Consider the following 26,160-nt stretch of genomic DNA (forward strand, 5'->3'; position numbering starts at 1 on the left):
ACCCACCCACCCCCATCCACCACCCTCCTCGCTCTTCCCACCCCCTCGACATTAAAGTCCTTCACAGAAATCAGAATTTAATAAATCACCCCAGAGCCTGACAGAGTTTATCTCTGGGGGTCGCCTCCACTGTGCAGAGACTCACAGACAGACAAAGCCCGGCCCGATAAGATGTGAAATTAAATACAGTTAGCAGTTTGAGACAAAGGAGGGAGAGTGTCAAACCGAGCTTTGTACGACGTAAACGGCTGGCTGCTAGTCGGGGCGCGTGCACGCACACACAAACGACACCGAGATGGCGGGGTGATTCATTTCAGGTTTCCTCTCACATTTAGCCTCATTTGCATCATCCACTGTCAACATATCGCCTCTCCCAGATATGTTCAAGAGCTTTCATTAGACGTCCAGGGGATGACATCCTTTTTACCCAGATGCACCATTATTAATCACCAGCTCTTCTCCTATGTGGACTCATCTCCATCACGGATCAAACGCTATCTGCCCGTGTTTCCTTTCATTCAGCAGACATCCCTGACACCAGCCATCACTACAGCTAAAGGAGACTTATGGGAGTGTGTTAGGGCTCAGACGACCTTATGAATGCGGTACATAAGCATTTAGTACTGAGAGGATATAAATGTGAGGATTTGTTCGACACTGGTAGGATCTGTCAGCAAACCTCCAGCCGACTAACACGTGTGCCTCGCAGCATACCAACTGGAGGACTCTGTGAGACAATTAGTGGCACTTTGAAAAAAAGAAAATGAAACATCCAGTATGAAATTGCTGCCTGGTGTTAGAAGCCTGATTGCAATGTCTCCATAACAGTGTACCGTAATATTCTTTTCAATTAGCAGCGGTCTCCAGTTCACATCAGGATATGGCCGACCTCAGCTGTTCAAAGCTGATTTTTTCCCCCTGCTCAGTAGTTAAGAGAAAGCACAGTCAGGTTTCCAGGAAGAAGGCGAGCGGGTTGCTTAATAGGCTTAGCCTGGTCGTTGGACCTGACCTTTCCCTTTAACAATACCGGGGCCGTCGGGCTCGGGCCTGCTATGGGAACACAATGACCCGTGGGTGAAGCCTAATCTTCTCCAACTCCATTCTCTCTGCTGACCAGACAGCCTTCATCCACAGCCTCTCTGTTGCTCCAACTGATGTCTTCCTGCTGAGACAACAGTGCCAAAGAACTGTCAACAGGCCCGGCCCAGCGGGGTCTCGGCTGGGACGCTCACACAGAGCCCTCTGGGGTCCGCAGGCACTGACACTCTGCGCTCAGACTGTGAGTGCCCCTACGCAGAATGTCGAGAATGACAGGAATGCTGGGTGCCATCACGAATCCTGATAACGCCGTACATCTAAGAGCATGATTAGCAGTCTCTGTAGTCAGCCCATCTATAGTTGTTATTTTAAAAAAAATGGGCTGGTGGATATTGTTGGCTTGTCACTGCAGTGCAGCAGCTTGTCATTTCAAATAACCTGATCCCAAACCTCCAGCATCACATGTCCACAACGCCGTAGCGCGTCCGTGATAATGGCAGATGATTATATTATTGCGTATGCGCTTAAAGTTTCGAGTTCAGTAAGTACAACTCTGGAAAAAATATGCATTAAAAGCTTGCCTTTTGATTTGGCCTCTACAATTGTTGTAGGAAGGCATCGGTTCAGATAATATTAGTCATTAATGTTTATTGCTAGGAAAAATAAATGGCTATGCTGTGGAAAAAGCATTACACGTCAAAGAGTATTGTAAATACGTGTTTATACACTCACAGATCCGGACCCACTCAAGAGATTAGCCTCGAGTGATTCTAAATCTCGTCATCCAAAGCCCATTTCTGTGACAAAATGCATCTGATAAAGAAAGAAAAAAGTAAAGAAATGCCTCAAAACTCAATTCAGCGCTGCGCTACTTAAACTTCTTAAGTGTTTGATCTGTGCAGGTGCTGACAAGGCTGTTCATTCTTTTCCCCAAATATTTTCTTGTTTTTATTTTTTTCGCCCCCCTCCCCAAGTTCAAATGATGTGCTGCGAAAGGTTGTTCTTTCTTCTCCGCGCAAGTAAAACTATACAAAGAGGTGTTTGATCTTTGAAATCCGATCTGTATTTCTAGCATTGTCTCCAGTTCCTACTGTGGCATCTTAAAGGTCAGGAGTGAAAGGCCATTTGATAACTACAGAAAGACCTTTCGGATTTATTACGCTGCCTTTCATCTCCTTTCCTGCGGAGGTTAAAACAAAGCATTGCATCCCTTGAAAAAGAAAGGATAAAATGGATCGCTTTGGAGCCTCAAGCCTCTTTTTTTTTTGTCACTAGGGGAAGTCTGGCGTGCAGTGTACAAGGAAAACTCTAGTGGGATATGTTTCTGAGAGCGACGAGTCTTCTCAGGCACAATTAGCATATGTCCTCTCAACCTTCTACCAAACCTCTCAATGAGACCCTGAAATCCTATTGAGATATTATTACCACTCAAATAGGGCATTACACGAAACATCTAAAGGATGCACGCAACCACTCGGTGCACACGCGCAAACACACACGCACAAGCTCAATGACATCCACTTCCCTCTGAATATTCCTTTCTTTTTAATGGTAACCTTGGGAGACGGGCCGCACCGGCGCGACACTTAACAGCCACTAGTCTGAGAAAAATGTTTTTGATATGCTTGTGTCATTTAATCATCCACATTCTGCCGAGGCTGTGCAGGACAATTTTGCAGGATATTAACTCCCAACTAAACCCTGGCTTGTATCATTTGTGGGGCCAGTCAAGCAGGAGTCCCAGGAGGAGCAGAGACTTCCTCCTCACAGTCGTAGTAATCTAAGCTTGACTGGGCACACACACACTCGCACGCAGCTACACACACAGACAAACACACAACTAATAGACAGGTAGAATCAACCATAAAGGAGGGAAGGAATCGGTAAACGTGTGGCACAAATAAAGGCCTTTTACTGACAGTCACAACAGTAAAAAAGAAAAAAAGAGGACGAGTATATTTGTGATTTGGGTGATCAAGTAACAAAAAAACAACACAGCCCAGGGAGGTTGAAGCACAGCTACAACAATTTTACTTCCTTTTCTTTTTTCATTTTCACCCCAAAAAAGTTAGAGATTGAAGAGCATTCGTAAAAATGTCACTTTAACGTGATCCATTTGGACAGCTCACATTGCTTAATGGGGTAGGAAATTCATTTTTTTTCTGCTGTGGGACAGACATAGTGGATGATGTGATTCTATGCAAAATATATGAAGCCATTACTAGAAAAATGCATGAGTTTCAATAGTTGGGGGGGGGTGGGGGGTGGAGAAAGTATCTGAGTGCACGGAGGCTATCCCTATTCTTTACCAAGAAGCATCGCATGCACACACACACACACACACACAATGCAAAAGACAGCAAAGGCAACTGATGAAAACCATTTTTGTTCCGTCACAAAGAACTAGGTCACCCTCTCATAATTGTCAATCATGCAATAAATCTCTCTGTGGCACAAATGAATACAGCATTGGAAATGAGACAAAGCTTATTGGCATGCTATGTCAGCTTGACTCAATTCATCCTCCTTTTCACACAAGACCATTCATATGTGAAGTTGTGCGAGGGTGTCTCTCTCTCTCTCTCTCTCCCTCTGTCTCTCACGTTCACACTCTAACTCTCCTTCTCTCTCACACACACACACGCATACACATACACTCTCTAACGGAGCGCCCAGCACGCACTCGCGCGCAGGCGAACACGCTCACACGCTCCTAATGTGAAAGACACACAGGGTTAATATATGTGGACAGACCATTTCAGCCAAGGGCCGCTTTATTATCATAACCATGTTTGTTTCCATAGAGAACGTGTCTCACTGTATTTTCTGCACTACTGTGGAATTACTCGCAACGTACACAAGCGACTGTTGCAGCGCATCACTTTCAAGGGATTAGCACACGTACGGGCAGTTTGACAGCTTCAGAAGGTCGAAGTTATCACAATCACGTGCAAGCTGTATTTGTTTCCAATAACGATGAACAACTTGCTTTTTTTAAAAAATCTTTTATTATGAAGTATTAAACTAAACTCACAAGCATTACCAGGTGTACAGTGGTTCTGTTTCCTGCTATCTGATTGGCCGGGAGCATTGGCTTGACGCAGCACTACAGCTCCATCCACAGAGGTTTGTGTCACGTCTCTTAGGACCCGACTGTCACTCTTTAAGAGGCGGGTAATAATAGCCAGGCGCCACAGCAAGTGGTGGCACAGGCGATTTTAAAGAAACATCAGGGAGACGGTGACATTTGAGTCTGCGAGGAGAGAAACCCAAGCGCCGCAACCAATAAAGACTCCCACCGATATTCTCACTAGGCTTACAGGGGAGAGACACAGAGGCAGAGAGTGAGGGGGCGCGAGGCAGAGAGAGATGTCAGTGTTAGATGAAAATGTGTTGACCTGGAGATATTGATACCCCCGTTCATAACCTCTACAGGTGTGCGTCAGGAAGCAGCTCTGGGTGTGGCTCTCTCTGTGGATAAAAGCCAGAGTTGCAGACCTCATTGTTTCACAGCACACTGAGCTGTGCACGGTTCACTTTGAACTGGCGAGAACTGAAACTGAGAATAGAGGTACCCTAAGTAAATAGAAAAAAAACAACCACTTTTTGATTGGGCAGATTTATTAGCGAGCTTATGGTGATTTTTTTCTTCTTTCTCTCTCATCTTTTGAAAGACAGATCTGGAGCAATCTGTCGAGCAGCGCCTCACATCAATCTCTGTTGTTAGATGTCTCGTCTAGATATGACCTATTAATATATTAAGGTAGTCTCGCAAATAATCGCAGCAAGTGAGACAAAAGTGTTTTTAAAAATGTAAAAATAACACAACTCTTCATTCCCTCTTTGCAGACTCTGATCCCCAAGAGTTTCTGAAACTCCAAAAACCAGAGCCATGAGAGAAGCTTAGCATCTAGCCTGCTGGCTCAACAGGGAGCTTATTTTATGCACACTGTTCGCTATAATTCAATGCAACAAATTGACTGCATAAAGTGTTTCTGGTGTCTAAGTGAATTCAAATTCACACAAATAGCTGTGGGGATGTTTTTTTTTTTTTTTTTTTTTTTTTAATCGCAAGGTATTGACTGAGCAGATGCTTTGAACCACCGTAGAATGTGCTGCTAGTCTCAAGTGTCATTAGCTTCAGGGCTTTTCCAGCTAGCGCCAGGTAAAGATTAGATAACAATCAGCCCTTTAATAGATACTGTTGGAGGCACTGGAGCCGTTCCTGTGCTTTGCTGTTCTTCTGTTGTTAGCTTCAGATGAAGAAAAAGAGTGGAAAGCGATGTCATTTCCTCCCCGGTTTCTTCTCTGTGATGTACCGCTGAGCCCAGCAAGGAACACGGCTGTTGTTAAATTACATGTAACTGTTGGCTCATAGCAGAGTCATTGCAGAGTGGCTGTCTGTCTGCGGTTAAGCATTCCTGCTAGGATTTTTTTTTTAGAGGCACAATTCTTTTGTGTGCCTATTTTTTTAAAGAGATGTTGAACATATTTAGACATGAATTTGAGAAATTTAACTTTGTTATGAAATTCATTTATGATTAGTTGACCAGCTCCTCACAATTCTAGATCAAACGTGAAAAAACAAAAGAGACGAAAAAAAGAAAATTTAATTTAAATTGCTCTATGCCGGACAAAAGACGGCTTGTGCAGATTCTTAGCCCTTACTCCCACTGTAATGAAAAAAACTGCTGTATAATATGATGAGCATTACTTGAAATTCCAAAAAAAAAAAAAAAGTACAAAGGGCTTTTTGTTGGAGGACTTTCTTCTCTTAATATCCTCCAATTATTAAGGAGGAGTACTGCATTGAGCAAAAGAGCTCTAAAAACATTGACACTGGAGGAATAACATCTGCATGTTTACTCAGGAGAAGATTCATCCCCGATAGCCTCCACGAAAATGAAGAGGGGGAGAAAAAAACAAGGAGAGGAAATTTGTGGAATCCCATCTGAGATTGCTTCCCTGATGGATTCCTTTTCCTGTCAGCTCAGACGAGAAATGAAGCCGGGGAAAATTAACTCCTGATACAGCTACGCTGAATTAGACAGAGAGGAGGGGGGAAGAAGAAAAAAAAACCAACAGACTTTTTAAGGATTCCAGCCTTGTCATTTTCAATTTTCTGCTCTTTGGACATGCTTGTATTCAGATTCCCCAACATCTATTCGCCATATCAATCCTAATTAGACAATCTGGGCCCACGAAGGATGAGAGCGGAGTTATTTGCATAATTTAATCATAAATACTCAGTGATACATATTTCCAAATGCATTTGTACAATTATCTTTTCATCCTTGGGGCAAAAGTATTAATATGATTAGGCAATAATTCTTTAAAAAAGAGGGAAAATGGGAAACCAGCAAGTGTGCACTCTTTTTTAAACTCCAGCTTTGGGCTATATGAAAAATTAATTAATTTCTGAGGAAAATCAATTTCTCTATGTGACCATATTAGACAGAGCCAGGCACGGCCCTGCATTCCTCCTCCAATCAGGAAATCTCATCTGCTCCCTCTAACTTCTGTCAGTAGCATTTAACATCCTGGTACGAGCGTCTGTGACTTCCGCTGTGCTCCCTAAATGCGCTGTAATGCGAAAGAGCTCGTAAGTAAAGACGAGCTGGGGAGCTGTGACCGAGGACGGAGGAGAATGGAAATGAGCATGACCCAAAATCTATTGCTGGCGTGTTAGACAATCACTCACAGGTGAAAGAAATCATCAGGAAAAAATCAAACCGAGCTTAATGTGCAAGATTACTCGTGGATAGATGGAGAGATTTTAAACAGCTTAAGTCTAGGGGGAAAAAAAATCTAAGCTAATGCATGTCTATGGTTGAGGAACGTAGCAAATAAATCATTTTCACGCGCTGATCAATGCAGAAAGACCTGACGGACGTCGGCGTTGAGATTTTAAGCCACTTCATTTCGCAAAGGAATTAATTGGTAATTCAAACTGCTGTTGCTGTTCCAGTAAAGGCATGCAAATAAGGCAGGAGCATGGACAACTAATGCGTCCAACAGGCAAATTAACAATACAGGCCTCTTTGCCATGCAAATAGCCTCTAAATCCACAAATGACATTAGACAGTGTCAAACAAAGCCTCTCTAACAAGTGAAATCTGTGGTTTCAACAATCTTGCCTCCCACTTCATTTAAAGCTATAGAAATACGATCCCGGAAAGCAGTGAAGACTTGATGTAATGTAACTTTTTTGTTAACTGAGCTTCTCCGTGGACCCCCTTCTCCCCAAAAAAACAAAAAAAAAATGTTTTAATTTGCTCTTGTTCCAACTGAGTGAATGTCAAGTCAATAAAGCAATTCTGATTTTCAAGGAGATTATTTGTTTTGCGGGAAAAGAAAAAAAACAAAACACCTTGCCACCATCTGCCAACTGCACAGTTGACTTGAGCACATGTACTGTACCTAATCAAATTTAGCAGAGCCCCACTGAAGGATTAAAATGCAAAAAAAAAAAGCAGAGAAAGAACGAGAAAGAACCTTAAATGCTTCTTCTTCTTTTCTTTTTTTTTTACTTCAATAAAGTAGCAAAGCACAATATGAGGGCCAATTTGGCTTTCAAGAAAGCAGTTCAATAGATTTGTATTTTAAACAGCTTTGTATACCATTATCTCTCTCTATCTCTCTCTCTTTCTCTTCCTCTCCCTCTCTTTCTCTCACTCTCTCTCTCTAATCAGGCATCTGTCACTCTGTTTTTGAAGTTATTATCGCCCAGGCTCCCTCTTGGATGTGGTTGCTGGGTGACGGGTATCTCGGCACCCACTCTGACTGGGAATGATTTGAATGGAATCCAGAAATCTCCCCTGAGTACCTGTAAACACATCCGTGCCTTGTAGAAAACAAATATATTATAAGAGAGCTCAGCAGAAGAGAGGCGGGAGAGAGACAAGCTGGCACCCTCAGTGGCAGCTCACACTGAGCGCTAAACAAAACAATTACCGTCATTTGCAAATATGTGTGTTTAGGCATAAACACTCTTGAAATAGGAACAAGAGAGGTGATAGCTCTCGTAGCACTCGCTGTCATATCAGTATCAATTAGACGCATTTGTTAAAGGAAAAAGGGGCTTTCGCCGTGACCTGTCACTCGCGACACTTCGGAGGAGGATCTGCTCGACTGAAACAAGACAGGTAAAAATCTATTTAAGGGGAGCATGTAAGTGAAAAAGCCATCGCATTCCCAGCGGTGGGACATCGTCTGGGGCGTGTGGTTAACCTTCAGAGGTAGACAATGATTGTCAATTAACTGCTGTATTTCTTGCGCCCCAGCATCGGATAGCCTTGCCTCCACAAAGCACACCAATGAGAGATATGAGATATCAACACCCCCCCCCCCCCCCCCCCCCCAAAGTCCCGCTCCCGCCCCACCCTCCGTGTTATAATAACCTTTCAGAGAGTTCAAGTGTCACACAGCAATAAGAACCTTTTTCATCCCACCGCGGGGAAAATGAAAAGGAAAACAAGTAGCTGAAACAGAGGGCTCCTGGAGAGGCCAGAGTCATAATGTTGGGGTGGGTTAGGAGGTGGGGGTGTGTGTGGGGGGGGGAATGAGATGGCAGAACCTGCATCAGTATGGGAGCAAGAGCGCAAGAGCGAACATGGCTAATCTGGCACGAGAGTCCTTAAGAAAATGAAGGGGCCGAGAATCGCTATATGCCGAGTGTCTTTAAAGATGAGCAATAATCACTACAGGGTAAGCAGACACAGTTTAAACACTCACTGTAAAACTAAGAACTTTAAATGAAAATGAATTCTAATTATTTAAATCTTTTTATAAAACACAGGAAAAGGGGGGGGGGGGAATCCAACACGGCCTTTGTGAACAGCTCTGCTTTTATTTTTATTTTTTTTTTGAGTTGTGCTAAAGTAAGCATGGTGGGGAACAATTTGGTTGGAGCTTGTTTGTGTCCACATCAAAACTAAAACAGCGGGATGCAGTGGTGCTCTGTGATGCTATTCACATTCACACTGTGTACAAAATGAGACGAGTGTTGTTTTAGCACAATAGACTGTGGGAGGGGGGAAAAACAGCATGTGAAAAAGTAGGGCCCATTGTATAGGAGTATTATTCACTTCATTGTTATCACTCTGCCACTGTATAAAAAGAGTAGTGACATCGTGGTAATGGGGAGAGATGAAAAGCTAAACTATCTCGGGCAGCGGGCTGTTGTTGTGTAACCTGAGCGGGTTAACCGGTGAACTCGTCTTTTTATCTGGAGAGAGCACAAACAGCAAATAAAGAAATAAAACGAGAGCAAATACTTCGGAGAGGGGACCTGTTCTCACCTACGGGGCAACCCGCGTCCCCGTGACTCGGGCCGATCATTTTGTCACTAGCTATTCAACGACAAGGAGAGCAAAGCACACATCCCCGCAAATAAAATCAAACTCTTTCTAAGTAACAGAAGCCTTTTATCCAGCGGATGCCTCGCTCTTCCATGATGTAATTCTCCAAATGGGGCAGGCAGGCAGGCAGGCCGGGTCTGAGTGATTGATTTCAGCCCAGCACAGGGAGAACCTGGCTGCTTTCAGAGACAATTACAGTCCTGTCCATGTGCCTGTAATAGCCCAGCACTTTAGCGTCATTAAAGCGACGCGAGGCACTGCATTATCCTTTAACCCCATCGCTGGCCATCCCCCCATTGACAACCCGGAGAGTTCAACCACGTACTTTGTCACCTGAAGCCCCACGCCAGGCTTGAGAGGAGGATCACCGCACTGTATGCTTCTCTCTGCGGAGTGTGTGTGCGTGTCTGGAGTGTGTGTGTGTGTGTGTGTGTTTTGGGGGGGGGGCTCTGCTCTCTTGACGCTTTATGTAAATGAAGCTTAAGCGCCAAAGTGCACAGGTGAGATTTTTGAGACGACTGCAAGTGGGATGGAAACATAAGACTGCAGCATATTTATACGGGAGAATAAAAGGGGGGTGTTTACTGATAGCATAGACTGCAACACAATGCTGTAACATAAATTTAAACATCTGAAGTGCACGACAAGCAGCCTCGTCACTGTAATAACATCACTCTCAGACTTCCTCCCTGTGCGGTGCGTGCTATTTGATTTTTTTTTTTTTTCTTTCGTTTGTTTGTTTTTCTGCTGTTTTTTTGCCCACATGTACCTTTTTAGTTACAGCAACACTTTGAGGCTTCAAATATACTAAATGTTAACACTCGTGGATTTCTTAATGACACAAACTGGCAATAAAGAAGAAGAAGAAGAAAAAACATGCTTGCGCAGCAACTTGTGTGTACGCGTCTGTGTGAATATTTGCACGCTGCATCCGAAACTCTGAATTAAGTTCGACCTCACACGGTTGGGGTTTTTTCTGGAGGGGACAAAAAATAGGGGAAAAAAAGAGGATGCATGCTTTAAAAACTGAGACTCAAAAGTGTTTATTGCTACCCCTCCTCCCCTCCCCAACTGATGTGAGCCTTTCCATCATATTTGCATTTCCAGCTCATTTCTAGAGCCAGGAGATCAATATGGAATCAATCATACTGACAGGTAAGATGGTAAATTTGACCAGGCTGAACCATCCTGTGAGACTGAGCGATACATCAAAGCTAGGAGCAACAGGACAATAATATTTTTTTAAAGGCTTTTAATCAAATATTGATCTTCGCTTTAAATCACACTGATTTTAAGATATTTTTTTAAAAAACTCCAAAAATAACTGAATGGGTCAAAATGGTTTAATGTATTTATTTAAACACTCGTAGTCCTTTGCCTCATTTGATTTAGTGAAATCAAGTATGTTTAATTAAGACAGATAACTGAGTGCTCTCATGAATTATCCTTAGCACTTACAGTGTGCAAAAAGAAAAGAAAGCTCCTCCATTAGTGCACTGTAACCTCCCTGAGAAATGTCATCAATACTAAAGGGGGGTGAAAAAAAATCATACAAGAAAAAAGCTGGCCCTTTTATTTTTTTTTAATACTCTGGTTCCTTCTTGTTTACTGTCTGAAAACTCAAGTTCTAATTGAAATCATGCTACCCCCTGTGGCAAGGACAAATAATGAGGCATAGCCTAGTTTTATTTCAGTCATTAAAAAAATAAAATTGAGCTAAAAGCTGTCTAAAATTAAACAGAAATTGGAGTTTTAAAAAAAAAGAAAAGGCTCTTATTTGTAGTTGTATCTTTGTAGTGGCAGCTGTATAGCGAAAGTTTATTCAACAGCACTGTGAAACTCAACCAGGGTGTAGCCTACATTATCGATTCATTTGTTCAGAGGGAGACAGGCTATCCATCACGGCACAGCTTTGCCTTGCACGTGTTAAAAAACTTTCACTTAACTTTTCCCCTCTCTCTTTACCACTGGTGAAGTGCGCCGGTCTCTTCCTGCCCAAACACACCAGCCTCGGTGTTTGGGATGGAGTTTGACACACACACGCGCGCATTTTCACACACTCCGTGTAGGAATCAATTATTAAATTCGGCTAAGACAATCGTACGACTCTGACCGCTTGTTTTGCAAAGGCAAAATGTCTCCCCCTTACTACCTCCTGCGCCTTTACGCACGGCCGTGTGTGCGGACATTTAAACCCCCCAAAAAGAAAAAGGAAAATCCACAACAGAGCTCGCCACTAACCTCGCATTGGTGCAGTCGTTGTACAGGGTCTCGAAATCTTTTCTGGAGATGAGTTTACAGCGGTTCACGCCGGGCTGGATGGCGCCGAGCCCTCTGAGGATGCGGACCTGCTCAACATTGCACACCACCGGCGTGATCTCGAGCCGCTTCAGCTTGGTGTAGACCGTATGCAGTCCGCCGACCAGGTGCTTCAGGAACAGGTCGAAAGCCTGAGGAAGGCAGATGAGCTCGCAGCCGTCCACGGTGAAAGAGGCGACTTTGGCACCGCGCAACTCGACCATCTTGCACTCGTTGTTTTGCGGTATGTTTTCAACAGGCGACGGGGTCGAGTACACGGGTTTGCTCGGGGGGAGAGCCGCGGTTGGGGTCGGGATGCCCGGGCTGCTGGTTGCGAGGAGCTCTGATCTGAACAGGTTCTGTCCGGGTCCCGATGGGGGGGCCAGGGATGGAGATGGTGATGAAGTTGTCGACGGCGGGGACGTCGTCGCGGAAGGAGTCGAGATTGGAGGCGGTGGGACCAGAGGGTTTGGTGGGATCAGAGCAGCCGGTACGGCCATGGTCACCTACAAGAGGGGAAGAGAGTAGCCGAAGTTCAAAGTAGAAAACCCAGCCTGCCGAGATACCCCTAAATGAAAGAATCCACGAGAGTTTAGCTCCTCAGATAAGTTGGAAAGTAAAAAGAGCTACCGAAAAAAAGGCGTGCTGAGTGAGGGTTTTTTCTTTTGGGGAGGGGGGCGAGCGGCGGGACAATGATCAAAGATAGGAGGAGGAATGACAGGAGGAAAATGAGCTGAAAAGTGCAGCTCCGCTCTGTGGATGAGTTGTTGTTGTCACACGGTACAGAGAGGGAGGAGCTAGGGGACAGTGGGAGCCTTTGAAGAGCAGATAACTGGGCTCCGGCCACTGCTCGCACGTTTCACGTCTGTTAAATGATTTCATTGCCCAAAGTAAATACGTTTATGCTGGATCATAAGTTGTAAAGAAAAGCGTATGTTTAAAACAAATAGTTTTTAAATCACTTTTTGCCAACATTAATGCAAAGCTCACTTCACCTATGGCGATCAAGATTGGGGTAATGTTTTTTTTTTAACTTTTGCTTTCATTTTCGTGCAAATACTAAAACAAATTTTTTTTATTAAAAAAAACACCCTCAAATGCTTAAAAAACCCTTTTAATTCGCACGTTATTTTTGGTAATTTTTGTCATATTTACCAAGAATGCACGCCAATATGAATCACTGTTCAGCCGACTCCATCTGTGAGGAAGGATGTTTGGTCTTTTTATGTGCACATCCAAAGTGGCTGTAACTTTTTGTCTTGTGAAATATTTTTTTGTAAGAAATATGTGCAGTTAATTGCATATAAAGCTTTCATATATATATATATAAACCCTGTCATGTGAGTTAGGGGTTAAAAAGTTAATGTATAGATTACATAAAGGTAGCATATTTTCTGGTAATTTTGCAAATTGAAGTCAGACAGTAAAGATTGATTTCCAACAGCTTTATATCATCTTTCACTTTAAGTGCATCCACTCAGTTTTATGTACTGTCCATCTCAAAGCCCATGATAATTTTCACAGGAGTCAGGTGAATATTAAAAAAAATGTCATGTAGGTTAGGGGTTAAAAAGTGCACTTAAAGGTAAAACCTCAGAAATGAAAGATTTAAAATATTAAACAATATTATAATATTTTAGAACTGAACTATTGAAGTTAACCCGGTAAGAACACAAAGCCATAAACTCCAGGAAGTGCAGGAAAGAAAGATAAGAGAGAGGAGGAAAATAACAGCACTGCAGAAATGTGCAGGGTCAAGTCCATGTGCAAGTGTCTTGCTGCAGCTCATATACACTTAACTGCACATTTATTTCCAACCACTAAGGTACATCATGAGGTGGAAAACCTGACTTCCTGCCTTTCCTAACAAATCAATCAGTTTATGCAGGGCACTAAATCATGTACGGATTATTTTAAATCAGACGTTATTTTATTTAAAAGATGGCAGGCCATTATTGATTTCCTGGGACATTTGGATACTGCGTACATCACTATAAAATTCTTTGTAATCCATTTCCCAACTACCCGAGATTTCTAAATATCAAACTGGTTGTAAGATAAATTATATAAAGTATACTATACATATATGTCACGGCTTTATTATTTTGTTTGCGCAAACTTTTTGAGACAAATGTATTTCCCATTAGTTGGATTTCAGTTAGTTTCATTCTGGTGAGCACATCAGCACTTATTATGTATTGCACATCTTAAAGATTGTTGCTTATCTGTCTGCATTTGCCTTAATATTTTGTGTATTTCTTGTGTCCTGTTAGATCAGCTTTAAGATAAGCAGTGTGCCATTTCAAAATTATCATTCAGGGAAGAGGTAGCTTGTAGTGTAAAATCAATAGCTGCTTAAAATTCATTGCCAGGCAATCCATTTGCCCTTTATGTTGCTAACCTTTCACTTAAATATGCACCATATTAAGATTTCATTATATACAATGAATGTCACAACAGTTTGCCCACTATTTCTCTTGTTTGCATGGGTTAACTGCAAATCATGGCGCTTGTAATGTCTGAAAAATGACTTTCATTAAGAGTATGCAGAAAAAAATAGGGAAACTATATGAGCTTGAGTGGTCTAATAGGTATTAAAAGGCACCACCGGATGTGTATGATGTTTTAGATACAAAGGCCCTTTAAACAGACTGGATGTGTCTGTATCCAGTTACGAAAACAGCCACATAGCACAAAAACATATCCGTGAAGTGGTGAAAAGTGAAATCCTTACCTGATGTGAAATCATGTATTTTAACACAATCTCAAAGGAAACCATTTCTCAGAAGCTGAGAAATGGTTTTTAGAAAGTTTACTTGTGTCTCGAAAAAAAAAAAAAGAAGTGTCTCGACTTTTTCCTCAGGTGTTGGTGACCTAAGTATTGGCAGCTTGGAGAAACACTTTCAAATTAGCCCCATGAAAGGAGTTCTCTGTGGCCTAATATTTGGTTAACTAAGTAACATAAACAGTTAACACAGTTTTCCTAAAAGTACACAGAAGTAGAGTACATGTGGATGAGATTGCGGTAAACAAATGACTATGTCAAAATGTAATCACCCCCCCGTATGATGAATGGCATCAGGAAAGTGTTTGAAAATGTATGGATATGGGACAGGACTTGTGTATGATCAATGACACAGTATATTGTTTGATGTAATAATTTATTCACCCCATAAAGCTTTGATAAAACAATGTTGAAAAGCAATTTAAATTGAATTCATTTAAATGTCAATTCTCATGGTTAGGATTTTTCTATAATTGGCTATTTAATTAAAATAATTTTCATAGTCATTAATACAGCCAGCAACTTGTAGCGCGCTGACGTGTTTTAATTACATGGTATTAACAAAATTGATATGCTTTAGAAAGCATGGTGAATAAGAAATAATTAGACCAATCATACATCATCCTCTTATGGACATTAAGTGTATCACAATATAATTGATGAACTTAAAAAAAACGAGAAAGATAAATAACTTTAATTGTACAGAGTTGGTGTACAGAGCTGGGAACAAAGAATCATACTTACGATGTATTATATTTCAGAGGCAATTCATTATCTGTAACATCACTTAGCTCTCTGTGCCCAGCACTCTCCCCTAACCTATGATTACATGACATTTGAAAGCAGTGATACTGTGTAGTCTTTTAAACTGTCCTTTTACCCAGTCTGCATAAATCTTCAAAGTGCTTTTCCGCATGGGCAAATAAGAAGAGGAAAAGCAGCTTCAGACATAAGAATCATTTAGATGCTTGGAATAAAGCTCTTATTGATCATGAATATTTGTTTTCTCCAAGGTTATACTGCCTTGACCCCATCTATCCATAGACATCGGCCAACACAAACATGCCACTTGGGGTGAACAGGGGGATGTCAGAGAGCACTTTCTGATGGTGGAGGATGAGTGATAATTTTCGGCACAGTCTGCATCAGTGTCTTTCCATGTAGAAAGAGTGGACTTTCACACCTGCTGTCGAGTTGTTGAGTTATCAGAGAGTGTTTGTTCAGAAGCCCTTACTTTTCATTTACAGAGCAAAATATGATCCTTTGACCTACAATGGCTCATTCATTAACCAGTCAGTGGAGTGCAAATGAGGTATTACTTACTACATTTTTCACGCACAACTCTTTCTCAGCTCCTCTCATCTGTGCATTTGTTACTTTTTGTCTGTTTTATATGAGAGCAAATTGAAACTTTTTTGCTCTCGTTCAGATATCAGACATAGAAACTCTTTAAACTTTTTTTCACGATTTCCTTAAAGAATTTTATTTTGACCTCTCTTTTATGTATAAAGCCATGATGCATTGAGTTTTTCCTTTCCAGTCACCTTTCTCAATCACTATGTGTTAATAGACCTCTCTGCATTGAATCATATCTGTTATTAACCTCTGTCTCTCTTCCACAGCATGTCCTTTATCCCGTCTTCCTTCTCTCACCCCAACCGGTCGCAGCAGATGGCCGCCCCTCCCTGAGCCTGGTTCTGCCGGAGGTTTCTTCCTGTTAAAAGGGAGTTTTTCCTTCCCACTGTCGCCAAAGTGCTTGCTCATAGGGGGTCATATGATTGTTGGGTTTTTCTCTGTATCTATGAAGCGCCTTGAGGCGACTTTTGTTGTGATTTGGCGCTATATAAATAAAATTGAATTGAATTGAATTATAAAGCGAAGGTAAAGTCAGTATTGTTAACCAAAGTGGTGAAATATAAAAGAAATAAACGGAAAAGTTCTGAAAGTCATAAAAGAAAGATAAAACGTCACAATCGGCCAGGATTTGGTGAACTGAATTCGTCTCTTTATCCTGCAGCAATTTTCTTCAACAACACTGCCAATATGAAACAAAGTAATTCGGTGCAAGAAGCTGTGTGTACACTTAACCTTGACAGACGTGCGCTGAGAGTTTGGGTATTGTAGATGCGCGGTCTTCGACCTCTTCACCCAATTGTTTGGACTCAGCCGAGCTAATAGAAATGCTCCTTCGCGCAATAACAGCTTTCTGGTAATGTAACTGCTCAAAGGAGCAAATGGAGCTCAATTCATTTTCAAAGCACCAGCCCCACCAATAGTACCACAATTAGAGTAGTCACGGCCCACATCCTCTAGTGCTTCATTTGATGCCACGCAGCTTCCAATATAACTGGGGTGCAAGAAACAGAGAGATTTGTGGATATCTAAATTGCTAAAGCAGAAACCTGTATAAACAGCGGTAATTACCGGCCCATTGACAGTCTCTCAGTGTTGTGCTCATTCTGCCACAGTCGCAGTGATTAAAATGAATCCTCATCGACTTCTCCATTAAAGCGCTGGCAGGAGCGATCCCGTGACCTTTCCCCATTGATTGAACATAACAATCACAATTCAATTGTAATGCAAAGAGAACATTTGTTATAATGTACACGAGATGCATGAGCCATTTCCTGGGAGCGGAGAAGGGTAATCAATGGAGTGACTCTTGGCGTGATGCAAGGAGAATGAGGCTGTGTTTGCGGGCCCTAATTCATACAGCCTGCAGTGTATGATGGAAAGCAATGATATGCATGTAAACACTCAGATTTCTCTCTGCTCATCATTCAGCGGGATAACAACAAATTCTGATTTCTATATCTACATGCTCTACATCACTGTGGTTGGCAGTGGTGTACATGCCTGCACTTTAATTCAATCTGAGGTTACAGTTTGCACCGCAGTCATACTGAGGTATCCCTTCCAAATTGTCTTTCACAGAGCAGGAAATGCCAAGAAGTGACTTAATGCAACATCTGACTCCAGACTACACAATACTAGAAGAGTTACTCAGCTGACGGCTGAGGAATAACCTAAACCGTTACGCTCTTGGAACAATCTCACATGAAGCTATACAGTGTGTAAGTGAGAATCGAGCAAGGACAAGCTTGTATAAGCACAATAACTAACGATTAGCCAAATTCGTGCAAATGAAACTACAACTTGAACAATCTGTGTGCCTGAGAAAAAGAAAAGCATGATAGGCATAACAACCCATGCCGTTCAATCCCCCTTTAAAAGCCGCACTCGATCATGTCTTTCAAAAACTGCCTTATGAAGAGTGTATGCGAATTATGTCCTTAAGGGATTTCGTTTTAGAATCAGGAGATTATAGTTTACACGGACATTAAACAGATTAAACCAGCCAGCTCTCTAAAGGCAGTTTATCTAATGGAGAAAATGTGGTATGCTAATTGAGAAATTCCGATGGTAAAATTATATTTAAACCCCGCGCTCTCTCGCTCTCTTCCTGCTGGAGGATTTTTAGTTTGGCTTGATGAAATCAAATGGCTAATCACAGCCATAAGCTGAGAGACGTTAGCTGAGTGAAACAGTGTTTGCCATGCTAAAAGGTAATTGTCCCGGAAAACTTCATCGATGACAGATTCAATTCCATTTAGTAAATGTTTAATAAATGTTGTACAAACAGGCAGGCCTATCTCGCTGCGCTTGGAAAACAAAGGGAAACTTTAATTGCTTTAATCATCCCTAGCTTTGACGTTGTTATTGGCCTTAAAAATAGCAGTTAACAGAAACTGTCCTGCTGAGGAAATTGAACCACATTTGGAAAGCGATCCGTAATTAAGATAGGGGCATCCCGAGCAGCTAGGTCCCAGCAAATTGTTGTGACTAGGAAAAACATTCCAAGTCATACAAAGCTATTCAATTAACAGAAGGACCCAAGGAAAACAACCTCTCTATTATGTATCACTTACTTTAATCAGATCGAAAGCAATTGTATCCCTTTTTGAAATTCCCTTAACGCAAACATGTTAATTAACAGATAGGAAAGTGGAAAGATGTATTTTTCATTAGTGGGTAAAATAATGTTCCCCTTTAACATCAAGGAAAATCAACTGCTTACTGCAGTTAAACCAGTCAGCGGTGTAAATTCCCTGCCAGCATTTTTATTTAAAACCTCATTAATGTGCTTCAACCCAGCATAGCTGTACCTTTAATCTGCACTAAAAGGAAATAATGCGTTTCCTGCTTTATTTACCAGCCTTACTTAACAAGTGTTCCTGTACAATTAGAATTGTTAATAGATCTGGAAACAAAAGGACTTTGAAGGTGGGAAAGTGCTGACATTATTTCACAGGGGAAAAACACTCTTGAGAAAAAAGATCTGCTGTAAATGTAGTTTCCTGGAACACAGGCGTACTGCAATGTTAGTCTCTCTCATTAGAAATGCCATGCACAGGACATAAATCAAGGCCCGTAAAACATTTCATTGCCACACAACACTAAATTACACACTTGCTGGTTTGCCACACTGATTGTATTTAAACGTTGTAATTTTACTTTATTCCCATTAAATCTATGCAGAGTTTTACAATCCATAAACAGAGCATCCGTAATAAACGTTAATAAATGTCATAATTTGCATTTGGAAAAAAACACCCCGCTACATTTTTGCAAATATCAATCTATGAACCTTTCAACATTTCGTCAAACAAAATGCTAATTGTACCTTTAGGAATTTAGGAGACAAGTGACAAGAAATGAGATGCAATGTCCTTTGGAATCAGGAATCAGGGAATCAGCTAAGCGGGAATACATTAAGGGAGACACCAAAGCAAACCGGAGGAGGAATGTTCATATAGTGGAAAAAAAAGAGAATGACATTACATATATTATCATTATACAGATATGCCATTTAAGCATTTAAACACCTGTTTCACGTGACCCTTTGTTGCTCTGTTTTGTACTGATTCTCCCCACTTTCCTGCTACTTCTTCTTTACTTGATATACATGGAGAAGCTTACCCTCATTGGCTAATCCTTATAGCTTACTATTGCAGGTTTGGATCCCACTTCTACCTCCAGAACTTCCTTAATTCTTTGTGGCATAGATTCAAAAACAGTCCCAGAAACATTCCTGCTGCAGATTTGTGGGCGGCACCTTCGTGATGTGATTCTCCTGTTCCACCAAATCCCAAAGGTGCTCTGCTAGATTGAGATCTAATGAGGCCATTTAAGTACAGTGAACTCATTGTCATGTTGAAGAACACAGTATGACATGAATGACCCTCGTGACTCAGCTGCTGAAAATAACCATCAGACGATGGGCACATTGTGGTCACAAAGGGCTCGACATGGTCAGGAACAGTTCTCAGACAGGCTGTGGCAAATAATTGATGCTCGGTTGGTACTAACAGGCTCAAAGTGTGCCAAAAAACAAACAAACTACTACATCACCACCAACCTGAATTGATGGTACAAGGTGGAATGGCTCCACAGAGAAAGTGCAGCTCATCAGACCAGCAACACTTTTACAGTCCGGTCTAATTCAATTTTGCTGAAACCATGCCCACCATAGCCTCATTTACCTTTTCTTAGCTGACATTAGTGGCACACAGTGTGGTCTTGTGCTGCTGTGGCCCATCTGCTTCAAGCTTTGACGTGTTGTGCATTCAGAGAAGCCTCTCTGCATACCTTTTTATTCTTGCCTTTCTATCAGCTCTAAGCCGTCTACCCATTCTTCTTTGACCTCTGCTGTCATCAAAGAGTTTCTATCCAAAGAACCAGCACTGACTGCGTGTTTTTCCTTCTTCTCTTTCGGACCACGCACTGAGATGATCATACACGAAAATTCCAGGCGATCATCAGTTTTTGGAAATATTCAACCTGCTTCTTGCACACCAACAACCGCGCCACACTCAGAGTCACTTACATTACCTTTCTTCCCCATTCAGATACATTGACTGAACTTCAGCAAATCCTATTAACCATGTTTATAAGAACAGATATTTGCTGTAATGAGCAGTTGAGCAGAAACTTATATAAGAGACGGACTATAAATGTATGAATGCTGTGCATTAACTGAGATTAAAACTATTACTAATGTCATGTTGAAGCTGTTGTGTGCAGTTGCATCAAAGCAAACACTCATTATTTATTAAATTACAGCACTTTAAGTTGTATCTTACATTAAGAAACTGTCAAACTTTGAAGTGTGCTCCTCAGTGTGCAGAAGAGTCTTCTTATACAGGCCAAGATTTATTAAACATATTATATTTAATATGTAATTTTTCCAAACTTACAGCGTAACGTCCTAGTATGAAGCAGTGTATATTAAATACTAACCAGCTTATCAGTGCAATGTTTAAAGTATGAACAATAGGACAGAAACGTTAAATTATACAATTGTCTTTTAAGTAACAGACAACTGCAGGCAGTTTGAGAGGAAACATTATATAACTTACACTTATTTTGTGTGTAATGCAAGATGAGGTTTGGTTAGGTTTGTGTAAAATTACCTAATTTCCCACAGCTTCATAAAGCTAAAACTACACAGCTGAACATTTGTAGTAATAGAGAAGAAACCATTTTTAATGGAATCATGTTTGGCTAATGCCCAATAAGTTAAGGGCGGTATTCACACTGAATCATTGTGTCATTAACATGAACACCAATACATCTTACACTGAGCAGGCCAAGCCAAATAGAAGCTGCTTGCCAGTCCAGCAGCATCAACAGCCATCAGTCATGGAAATAATCGGCAATTTGTAGCAGTAAGTGTGCTTCTTTGTCCACGTGTTTGCTTCACAGTAGGTCAGTGCTTCTACAGTGTGCGATATAATAATTAGAATGTATTTTGTGAGTAAATACGAGAAGTCGTTTCTCTTTTTAGTATCCAAAATGCAATACATCAGAAACTCTTGGCATGGCACCGCCACGTTCTTTAATATCTCTCAGTTTGCATTAGGTCACCGTGTTCTGCCGACTTAAACTATGCATCCAACAACAATGATTATTCATGTCATTCTTCAAAGGTCCTTGAGAGAAGCTTGATGCAGCAGCGATTCAACCTTTCGTATTAATTCAAGCTTGGCTAAGACTGTACCATCTGGGCCCTTGTACTTCATGATTAATGCCAAAGAGTTGATTCATATGTGCAATTGGAGTTTAATAAACATGGATTTGGGAGTTAAATGGCACATACAAATGCTCGGGATGAACTCATTCATAGTATCTAATTTGTGTTCTCTCTAATAAATCCTGCACATAATTGCTTGGTACAATCATCTCCCAGATACACAAATATTGGGATTTTGTGATTAGCATAATGTGTTTCTTCCATAGAGGAAATAATCCTACAACTCTAAGATGCCTTCAGACATATGTACATAAGATTCTTTATTTGGTCCAAATTAACTTACTGCGGGTACAGCGTGATTAATACTGGCACCAAAAATAATTACTGTTCAACGCTGCACAGATTAAGCATCGAATAAGTTTTTCCCTTTTAAAATCATGTTGTTTGTAGTAGACATTATGGCTTGGAAAACAGAATTGACTTTGTAATCCTTCTCTTACTTATGCTCTCTTGATCTCTTTCAATGTCACAGTACTTAGTGGAGGCTTCATGAAGGAAGGTGCTACTACTGCTGGTAGTATCCCAGTCTGACACAAAGACACCACACAACAGTGACCTCTACAGGAATAGAAGAAATCAAGTGAATTCCAGTTCATGCTTACTTGTACTACTGTAACATTAGCCCCAAAATGATCACATTAAACATTGCACTCACCTGATTGTGTTCTACAAAAGCACAATCTTTGTTTCTAATAGAGTACAGAATTATATTTGTTTTATTACAAATACCAACAACTAAGAGCAATAGTAGTTTCTAGAAATTTGCATTTATGGCACAACTAAGAAGTTAGATTATTGTTGCTTATTGGCCACTGGATCCCTGTGGATGAGCCAGGACCAAGGCAAGTAAGAGTAAAGGTGTAACGCAAACAGGTGAGTTTACTGCATATTAACAATTAATGGCCTCCCGAATTCCAATCCCTCTTCTTTTAGCCCAAAACAAAGAACGGTGCCGATCAGTGTCTTTGGTAGCGTAGAGGAAGAACGGGTGGGTGCCAAGCCACACAGACCTCAGCCAAGTGCAGGATCACAGAGGAGGAATGAATGATGCTCAGATAAGGGGCAAAGTAAAGAGGGCAGACCAAACAGGAAAACTAAGACGGGAGAATGTGCGGGGCGTTGCCTGCCTGTGCAGGGAAATGTGTTGATATGAATACATGGCATTCCTTTTTTGATTCTTGGTGTATTGTATAATCTAGTGTTTTTTGGGGGGGTTTACTGCAGTAATGACTGGAAATATTCCAATTTAGCATGTATCACCAGGGTGTAAACGGTATAATAAGGCGTCATTATATGACAAAAGTGCAACCCTCTAACTCTAACTTAGCAGAAATATGTAACTTATTTAGTAGAAGCTCTTTTAGTGCAATAATTCCTTTTGCAGAGTTGCTTAGCAGAAGCGCATACTCTGATTAGAAAGAAATGAACTATCACTAAGGAACAACACATCTGAGAAAAAAAAAAACGGTCCGTGGGGGTTAAATATGCAGCTCTTGAGCTAAAGTACTCATGGCACAATTGGAGACCTAAAAAATGCTAAATTAGTAGTTGAGACCAGGCAGAGAATGGAAAAAAGAAACACATAGGCTAATCTGCCTCTTTTCCCACACAAGGGACCGGGAGAACACAGGCTATGTTGTACCCCCCTTTTCTTCTTACCCGAGTTCTCCTTTATGTATTCAAATTCACTTCAGCAGCATAAAATTCTCCCAAGAGACAGCATTGTCCTCCTGTTTGTCCCTTGGGCTTCCCATCTCTTAGTAACATCTCTTCACTCCTTACAATTTATCCCTACATCTATCAGACAGACTTTTTTTCACAGTACCCTCTTTTTAAATAGTTCAATGCAATTTAAGGAAAATTAATCAAAATGCCTTTAAAAAAAAGGCATTTTTAAATACTTAATACAAATTATTCTAGTTTTTTTCCTTCTTTCTTTATTAGTAGGACAGTCAGAAACAAGAGCTCTGAATCAGCCTTTCACTGGGTTTAACCCCTGAATAATAATCTCGGTTGTGTTATCATGTGTGAAAACAAAGGGTACACACATTTTCCCTCTCTCTGTGTCTCGCTGCATTCAGGAAACTTAGAATGGCAAATTTTACACTGATGGCTGAGTTGCAATTGCAGTTACAAATGTATGAACACTAAACTTTCATAATAACGCGGTCCAAATGTTTCAAAAGGCACGTAGGTCTGCTCTAGTGAACTTGAATGTGTGGTCCTTGGTGCATAAAGTAAGCATAAGGCCAGCTCTATAGCAATGAGGCTTTACTGAATGAAAAAAAAGAGGGGGGGGGAAGCCAGAGGCGTCAGAGTTAATACATTAACGAAGGGGACGACGAACAGACAAGAAATACAAAGAAGTGAAAGGACGACTGATTAGCGTGGAAGTGAAATAATGCTTATTATGGCCTATATTTTCCGCACTCAAGCGATGATCCAAATATAAGTTGGTGAATCTGGAGCCTCGGCGTGGAAGAATATCACGAGCAGTTGCGCCAGGGGCTTTTACTCCGAGAATAAAATCATCACACTTTAGTGGGAGTGTTTCTATCACATTCTAAGTATCACAATATTGTGATATCTATTCACTGCTGGCATGATGCAAATAGGCTCAATGACATGCTTGCCTCTACAAAACTCTCCCACAGGGTTCTAATAAAACAGTACAATTTCCCACTCTCCACTCTCCCTCAGAAATGTAGCAGTCTGCAGCCCTGTGATCTGCCACAGACAAAATGAGACGCAGCAGCTACAACAGAACTGAGACGCAGCCAGAGTATTCCCTGCGCTCCTTGAATAGATAATGCTTTCCTTCACATTCCTTTATTCTTTCAAAAAGAATGCATCAGAGGCCAAATATTAATTCTTCTCGTCATATGGAGGAGCTACACAAGTAGCATACTAGGATGGGCTTTTGAATGATTAAGGGAACACATAAAGGGTTTCTTGTGGCGCTTTGAACTTTCTGCAGAGTTCTGAGCACTCGCAACTTATTCCCCACTCTGCAGGAGACTTGATGTTAAAAGACAACATTAATGAAAGCTCTGTAACAGGTAGAGACAGAGGGATTAATGCAATCTAAACACAGCAAGCCTCTCAGAACTGGCTCTGGCTAGCAGGTGAACGAGGAAACACTTTTCCTCACTTTCCCCCTTTCCTCTCACCATGAATCTCCTTTAAAGAAATGCCAATAGATCTGATTGCCTAATTCACTATTCCCTCCCTTCCTCCCCAGGCCCATAAAGATGCACGTGTGGGGGAATCACTTCAAGGAATGACATTGACTGGGGAAGTGCTGACTTGCACCGCTGTTTGTCTTTTGATGTGAGAGATCAAATCAATGTACACGCCTGTCTCCGAGCAATGTGCAGGCAGATTAGCATTAGCCCGAAGGTGCTTGCTTACACTCAATCATTAGCGTTTACGTGCAACTCTCTAAATAATCAGGATGTACTCAGTGACGTTGTAGGTGCAAAAATAGAAAGAGAAGAAAACATTTGAAGACATTTGAGATGAAGGGTAGTGTGAGGCTGTCATAATGACACCTACCTAAGCCACAGACTCTGCTTGACACTGGCATTTATTATTGGTGTGAGCTGTGTTATTTGTCACTGGTCTGGTGTGCAATGGTGCTTTCACATGGAAAATGCCACAATGAGATCTCCTGAGTGCTTAAGTCAGATGGATTGAATGCTCTTGAGCGCTGATAAAGGTTGATTTTAGGTTCTGCCAACATTATTGTGGGCACACTAATGCAGAATAATTATCATATTTTTTGCTGTCAAAAGCCAGGACGACGACATATTTAATGCTCTAAAGTGTGCCTTCGCGTCACAGGCGAGAAATGAATTCAGATTTGAGTATGCTCAGGTTCATGTGTTTGTATACTTTCTCAAAAATGCTAATCCTAAATGTCCTGTCACCGTTAAAGCCTCGGTCCTCAAACAATCACTGTGGAGGGGAAAAAAACTATTAAGGGGTGCAACTTTGAGATTAAAAAAGGCACGAAGATCTTGGCAGTGCGTTTCTGCCACATTTGAATTCATAATGTTTGCCTGTAACTTCATGCTAATGATCAAAGTTGGGGGTGGGGGGGTGGGATTCTCCTGAGTGCAAGTTATGAAGATGAGATGAGGAGAGAGAGGGGGAAAGGGAGAGGGAGAGAGAAACTGCTTTGCTGCCCTGCTTTGAACACTTTTACACTTTCCAACAAGCTTTGTTTTTTAATTGGCTGAAATTAATCTTAGGGATGTAGATGCCTGATTTGCATTCATTAAAACCCAACCAAAAGAAGTCATGCTTAATTCCAATCAAATTTGCTTAATTATGCATGGCGAGATATTCCCAAATGAGCTGTGGATTTTTGTTAGACCCTTTTTTTGGTTTCCTATAGCAAATAAAATGTAATGAAGCTGTCTTTTTGTGTTTTACTGAATGTTGAGGAGCGTGTGAGGAGCACCTTGAGCCCGAGCTAGAAAACAATATTACTGCTAAAGTAATTATAAGAATCTGCATTTTTCATTGTTAATTGTGGATGTCAGCGTCATTAATTTTAATTTACGACAGGCAATAAAATTAAG

The 26,160-nt window shown here is 41.2% G+C and overlaps 1 protein-coding gene across 1 annotated transcript in view; it reads right to left on the reverse strand.

Moving 5' to 3' along the window:
• dachd (dachshund d) overlaps positions 1-12,442 on the reverse strand; it is a 93,138-nt gene extending 80,696 nt beyond the window's left edge. The window contains exon 1 of the mRNA XM_085435670.1: positions 11,640-12,442. Coding sequence (XP_085291796.1) covers positions 11,640-12,196 — 557 coding nt within the window. The 5' untranslated portion in view covers positions 12,197-12,442. The remainder of the gene's footprint in view (positions 1-11,639) is intronic.
• Between the last annotated feature and the right edge of the window lie 13,718 nt (positions 12,443-26,160).

This window comes from Copadichromis virginalis, linkage group LG16 (assembly GCF_057382275.1).
Source record: "Copadichromis virginalis isolate Kocher_CV1m ecotype Utaka linkage group LG16, C_Virginalis_male_GT1.1, whole genome shotgun sequence".
NCBI lineage: Eukaryota > Metazoa > Chordata > Actinopteri > Cichliformes > Cichlidae > Copadichromis > Copadichromis virginalis.